At 44.0% G+C, this 6,648-nt stretch overlaps 1 protein-coding gene across 1 annotated transcript; it reads right to left on the reverse strand.

Annotated features, from left to right (window-relative positions):
- LOC129325341 (intelectin-1-like) lies at positions 1-6,427 on the reverse strand. Its single transcript, XM_054973023.1, has 7 exons — positions 6,367-6,427; positions 4,923-5,069; positions 4,502-4,749; positions 3,181-3,339; positions 2,800-2,920; positions 1,232-1,335; positions 1-153 (listed from the first exon to the last, which is right to left on the reverse strand). Exons 1-7 carry the CDS (start codon positions 6,425-6,427, stop codon positions 1-3), a joined length of 993 nt encoding a protein of 330 aa, XP_054828998.1.
- Positions 6,428-6,648: the final 221 nt, after the last annotated feature.

Below are 6,648 nucleotides of genomic sequence, written 5' to 3' on the forward strand. Positions count from 1 at the left end.
TCAACGGTAAAAGATCAGTACAGCAGATTCAGTTATCTCTTTAGAAGCACTCCAGTCACGGTGTGTCCCGTAGCCAGTCCAGTCAAAGCTAGTGAAGTCTCCACACTGCCGAGGAGTGCCTTCTGCAAAATATCCTCCTCCGCCAATACAGCTCTAAGAAAAAGAAGGAAGAGTAAAACAAATGACACAAACTGGGAGGAGCTGCCAATCCTATGGAGATGGCATTAGAATTGGGCGATTAACGAATCTAAATTTAGCAAACGTTAATCTCAGTTGAAAAATATCTACAAAACAGGAACTAGAGCTTATATGGGTCAGAAGCAGGAAGTCAACAATGTGTTATTTTGATCAAGAACAGTAGTTTGCCGTTTTGGGATACATTAAAAAACACACTGAATACTAGACAGATGTACCCTGACCTGGATAGCCAAGGTGAGCCTGATCTCATCCAATCTCAAAAGCTATGCAGCATTGGCCTTGCTTCATAATTGCATGGGAGACCTCAAACAAAGACCAGGGTTGCAGAGGCAGGCAATGGCAAACCACCTCTGATAGGCTCTTACCAGGAAAACCCTGCCAGGGGTCACCTACTCCAGCTATCACTTGAGGGCACCACACACACAAACACTAGACAGATCCAGAGGAGTTAGCCGTGTTAGTCTGTAGTAGCAAAATCAAAAAGAGTCCAGTAGCACCTTTAAGACTAACCAATTTTATTGTAGCATAAGCTTTCGAGAATCAAGTTCTCTTTGTCAGATGCATGGTACATAAACTGGTCAAATATAGAAGAGGAGGGGAGAAGAGAGAAGATGCAGTTGGGGGGGAGAGAGGGAGGGTGCAATCAAAACATTCCTTTGCTAGTAAATGTAAGCATCTCCTTTTGGTGTCCTTTTGGGGTCAGTTGGCTTGAGTGAGGCTTCAAGTATCCCTTAAGCAGCTCTGGTTTGGCCTCAGCTTGTTTTGGTGACTACCTTTCCATACAGAATCCAACAAATAGATAACTATGTTACAAAGCCAGTTTCAGATGGGTAACTGTGTTGGTTTGAGTTAGAACAACAGGTATCTGATGAAGGGAGCTTGGACTATCTAAAACTTATACCATGGAAATCTTGGTCTTTAAGGTGCTACTGAACTTAAATCTTGCTGTATGCTATGGAGTATGACTGTTCTTGACAAGAGATTTGAGAATCATCCCTGGTTGAGGCTAAGCGCCTGTCGCCAGGACACTCACATGTTCTGTGTTGCATCCGGTGACTTTAACCCCAGCACAGAGAGCCATGGCTGCTTTCTCACGATTGAACACTCGGAACTGAATGAAGCCAGCAACAAATTCAGCTGAGAAGACAGGAAAAAGAAATTTTAGAGAGAAGGAAAGGGTGGAAGAATGAAGGGATGGGAACAAAATTCTCTGTTGAACACTGCTTAAAATAATTGATGATGGAAATAACTTAAAACAGATCTATAGAATTCCTTGCCTATCAGCTTCAATCCAGTTTGGTGTAGTGGTTAAGAGTGGCGGGACTAATCTGGAGAACTGGGTTTGATTCCCCACTCCTCCACTTGAAGCTACTTAGGGGACCTTGTGTCAGTCACAGCTTTTCCAGTGCTCTCTCAGCCCCACCCACCTCACAGGGCAATTGTTGTGGGGATAATAACATACATTGGCTGAATCCACACTTACCAGCATAGCGCTAAACAGTCAGAACGATAGCGTCTTCCTGACGCTTTTTCTGATGTCATCACGCCATGAGAGCGGCATCGTGGTATGATGACATCATAAAACGCGCCAGGAAGACGCTATCATTCCGACTGTTTAGCACTATGCCAGTAAGTGTAGATTCAGCCATTGTAAACCATTCTGAGTGGGTATTAAGTTGTCCTGCAGGGCGATATATAAATCAGATATTGTTATTGTTATTGTTAGTATAAACTTGACGTTCCCACAGGGAATGTCTGCCATCTTTCCAAGGTAGTAGCCACATTTACAAGAAGTTAATGAAAAACACTGTCTTCATAATCAATAGAAAATAGAAAGATTGTTATTGTACTGTATTAATTACCGATTTTTTAAAAAGTCCTCATAAAATGGTCCTGTGGTGTAGCAGTTTTAAAAAAAGGGTGTGTGGGGTGTGTGGTGAATGGCAACTATGTGGGTAGAGCCCTGACCTGGATAGCCCAGACAAGCTAAGGAGGGTCTGGCTTGGTTAGTAATTGTATGGGAGACTTCCAAATAAAACCAGGGTTGCACTAGTACCAATATGTGGATGAGACTGTTGGAGGGCAGGAAAATGTGCTTCATTTCTTCCAAATAGCATGGCAGTGCTCTTGGGCTGAGCTCCTTCCCATAAGATTGGAGCAAAGTGGGTTTGGCAAATAGTGTATTGAGGGCAGGAATAACCCATAAAGAAGACTATTACAGCAAAAGATCCATTAAAAGGGCTTCAGTTGGGAAGCCTTGGTGAAAGCAAAGTCTGAGCTGTTTCTTGTTAACAAAGTATTCTGTAGAATGGTGATATCAGACCCTTTACTGCTTACAGATGTAAAAGTATAGAAGAGGGAAACACTGGGCACTTAGCCTCCCCCGCCCCCAGGTCTTTCTGGATGGCTCTTTGCAATACCCAGTTTCCTTTCCTCACATCTTTTTGTCTAGAGGTCTTGTCATCTACTTATGAGGCTCATTATGAATACATGAATAAGTTGGTATACAGGAGGAGAAATGGAGAATCACAAAACTCGAATTGGTTCCTGCTTGTTTTGTCACAACATAGATTTTGAAGAAGTGTAAATGAAAAGACTTACTCCGTCCACCTGGAGAATAATACTCAGCTGTCTTCTGGGCATTGCCCGCATCATAGACTACAGGCACTGCTGGGCCATTGTCAGCTAGGCATTTGCCAATTCCATATTTCACTGGGTATTTCTGAAAGGAGAAGCCAACTGGTTACTGCTTTCCATTTATGGGCCAACTTCCTTTGCTAGGAGGGCATGTTAATATATTGTGATATCTCTGTTACCCTTTATGTACAAAATATTCAAGTTGAGCAAATATTTGTTGAATGTAAGTCCCTGTGATCTGAGATCCATAAGCCCCAGGAGTGCTTGCCTTAACTCCCATCTTCCTGAACTCCAAATGCTGAATCATGAGACAGAAACTCTGAGTCTCCAAGCAACCATCATTACCTGGTAAAGCCGGAGAAGGTTACCTCCTTCTGCAGCCAAGAACCCAGTTTCAGTGCGGTACCTCAGGAGGGAGGTGTCCCGCCATTCTTTCATTGGGGTTTTGTTGGGAACGTGCCATATAGCCAGATCTTTTGCTGCCAGGTCGTAATAGCCAGGGTTCTGGAAAGCAAGGAAGGAGAGAGGGATTTTTTTAAAACCATGAAGGTATTGAAGGTCAAATGGTAAGCAGACATTTGTTAAAGGAAAGTGTATCACTAGATCTAAATTCAGAAAAGAATGTTATAGCAAAGGGGAAGAACCATTATTGATCATGATACTTGAGAATAATCTGAAGCTGCTTTATGCTGTCAGACCATCAGCCTGTCTAACTAACCCAAGGAGGAAACCCCCAGGGAGACCAAAAACAGCCCAATAATTGCTAAATTGGATTATTATTATTATTATCATCAAAGTGCAAGTGCTCAAGTGTGAAATGGTACAGTAATAATAATAATAATAATCCAATTTAGCACTTATTGGATTGTTTTTGGTCTCCCTGGGGGTTTCTTCCTTGGGTTAGTTGGTTTCTACTCCGGAGACTTCCCCTTGTGTTGGTTAACATCAGTCTATCTAGCCAAGCACTGTATATTCCGGCACTGCTGGAGGGACACTTATCAGTTTCATGCAGGGCTTCCCCCCAGTCCCCTAACCTGTGGTTATTTAATTGGATATGCTGGGGGTTGAACTTGGAACCTTATTCATACAATTCCAGTGCTTGATTGCTATCCCCTGAATATATGAAGCTGCCATCAGCTGAGTCGTTTGGTCTGTTCAGATGGCTATCAGTTTCTTAAGATCAAAGAATACAATTGCCAAGTAAGATCTCGGAATAGGATCCCAGTTCTGCTGCTGGAATTCTTTTAAACTAGAGATGGCAGGGGCTGAACCTGGGATATTCTGCGTGCAAAGCAAGTGCTGGCCCACTTGGCCTTCTCTTGAGCAGGGCCGGATCTAAGGTTGCTCACACTTGGGTCAACCCAAGCCCAACACACTCCTGGCACTGCATGATGATGTCACTTTCATGACATCATCACCCGGGGTTCCCCAGAAAGCATGCCGCCCACACTGCTGCTGGAGGGAAGGGAGCACACGGCAAGCTGGTCACCCTGGCACATGGCGCGCCACAGAGCTGGCGGCGGCTGCGCTGGTGGCAGCTGCTCAGGCAGCTGAATGGAGGGCTGGAAGGCTTTACGTGTGCAGAGAAAGAGGTGACCTGGAAAATATATTGTATCTATGGTTCCCGCTATTTCAGTCCTCAGATCTTCTAGGCAATATTCCTCACCTTGTAATCATCACTGGTTGAGGCCACAGCTGACCCAAACGTGGAGTTATTGGACCAGTTTCCATCTCCTTCTGGGTAGTTGGGGTCGTTCCCTTGTTGGCTGGACCAACGATCCCCCACAGTGCACTTCCCATACATGTTGTTCTCATGGACACTGGCTACCAGAGTCCAACCTCCTCCATTGGTGGTCATGTCACAGAAGGTTTGGTAGACCTCACCATCTCCCGTCTGCAGGAAATACAGCCCATCTGCACAGGCCCAGAAGGTGGTGTTGTGAGTTAAGAGAAAGAATTAAGACAATGTGATCTTTTGTTATTCAATGCTTTTGTTATCGATTAATGTTATTATTTCAGAGACCTAAAATGGGATTTTAATGTAAATTGCATTAAAATTTGTCTGATGAGCAGAGACCATATCTCACCTGAGGCCTCTTGTTGGGACTCCTTGATTTGTTTGCAGCTTTGAGGCAGTTTCTTCTGTGGAGAGTTTGGAAGACAGGAAGACCCTTCCCATTTCGCTAGAAGGTTGAGGATGTCCTGCTTCAGTGAATTCATGCAGCTGTCACTGCCTATATACACAACCAAAGTTAAATTTAGTGGGGAGGGATTCTAGAACCATAACCTTTTAGGATAACTGGAACAGCAAATCCTGTTCCCATCACCAAAATGAAGACATGTTTACCACGCTCGTTACCTCCAGTGGCCCCCTGAACATAAGTATAAAACTGTCATCCCTCATGGCCCCCTTGCACTCCTAGGGCCTATGAAGAAAAAGGGACAGGAAGACATTATTAAATCAAACCAGAGAACCTTACAGTGTCTTAAAGGCAGTGAAACTCCATCTCATGATTTCATAGCTAGGTCGAGGTGGAAAACTGTCACACCCCTTAATGGGGGTCTATTTGTTGATTCTATTATTTCTCCTCACACACTGTCCAAAACAAATGGCCAGTGCTTGCAAAATAACATTTGACATCACATTCGATATACCGCCCTTCAACTCAACTTAATGCCCACTCAGAATCGGTTAACAAAGGGTGTTATTTATTATCCCCACAACAATCACCCTATGAAGTGGGTTGGGCTGAGAGAGCCTGAAGAAGCTGTGGTTGACCCAAGGTCACCCAGCTGACTTCTAGTGGAGGAGTGGGGAATTAAACTCTGTTCTCCAGATTAGAGTTCTGCCGTTCTTAACCACTACACCAACCTGTCGAACATTTCATTTCCAGAGTGTACCTCACTATACAGACCTGCCTGGTAACCTCATAAAGTGCTTAATCAACAGGGTAGCCCAACAGATCAGCCAGTGCAGGTCTTTCAGCACTCTGATGATATGATCCCCACATCCATCTTCTGACAACAACCTGGCTATTGCCCTTTCGACCAATGGAAGTTTCTGAACTGTCTTCAAGGGCATCCCCATGTATATCACATTACATTAGTCGCACATGGATGTGATCGGAGCACAGATCACTGTGGCCAATTCATGCTTGTTGAGGAAGGACAGAGGCTATCATATCAGCTGATAAAAGGCACTGTTTGCCAGAGAAGAAGCCTGAGTCTCTGACTATAGACCAGGATCCAGTAGCACCAACAAGTAATGGTCCAGCCCCCTCCAGAACTGGCTGATGCCTCAGTCCTCAAGGGGCTTAGTTATTGATCAACATCTCAATCCTATCTGGAATCTCTGAAGCAGGATGCTCTCCACTCCCAACGCAGCCAGTTTCTCCAGAAGGAGACTATGGCCGATGGTATCAAAAGCCATCAAGGTAGGCTTTTGTGTTATTACCAGAAAACCAGTTAAATATTTGAGAATAAATATAACAGGACAAAATGATAACGTATATAAAGATAGCACATACTTACTACACAGTTCAGCCTTTGAGGCGAAAGCAGAGAGCAGAAGCAGGACAGCAAGTTGCCTCATTGTGGACTGTGTGGAAAGTCAGAGGGGCAGCTAGTCAATGGCTTGTCTTCTGGAGTGGTTGACCATTAAATAATATTTATTTAATGCATTTATATCCTGACTTTCTGGGGACCCAAAGCAGCTTACATTTCTTATTTATTTTATTTATTTATGTCATTTACAGTCTGCCTTTCTCAAGGAGGATTACACAGTGCAAGATTAGTACAGTCAACATCAAGGAC

The sequence above is a fragment of the Eublepharis macularius genome, chromosome 1 (assembly GCF_028583425.1).
Source record: "Eublepharis macularius isolate TG4126 chromosome 1, MPM_Emac_v1.0, whole genome shotgun sequence".
Classification (NCBI taxonomy): Eukaryota; Metazoa; Chordata; class Lepidosauria; order Squamata; family Eublepharidae; genus Eublepharis; species Eublepharis macularius.

Bases quoted from the DNA above. Each gene is read 5' to 3' on its own strand.
- LOC129325341 (XM_054973023.1), bottom strand. From the start codon at position 6,427: ATGAGGCAACTTGCTGTCCTGCTTCTGCTCTCTGCTTTCGCCTCAAAG. The intron at 5,070-6,366 runs GTAAGTATGTGC...TTGTGTATATAG, and splicing joins CTCAAAGGCTGAACTGTGTA to GCAGTGACAGCTGCATGAAT. The intron at 1,336-2,799 runs GTAAGTCTTTTC...CTGTCTTCTCAG, and splicing joins TTATTCTCCAGGTGGACGGA to CTGAATTTGTTGCTGGCTTC.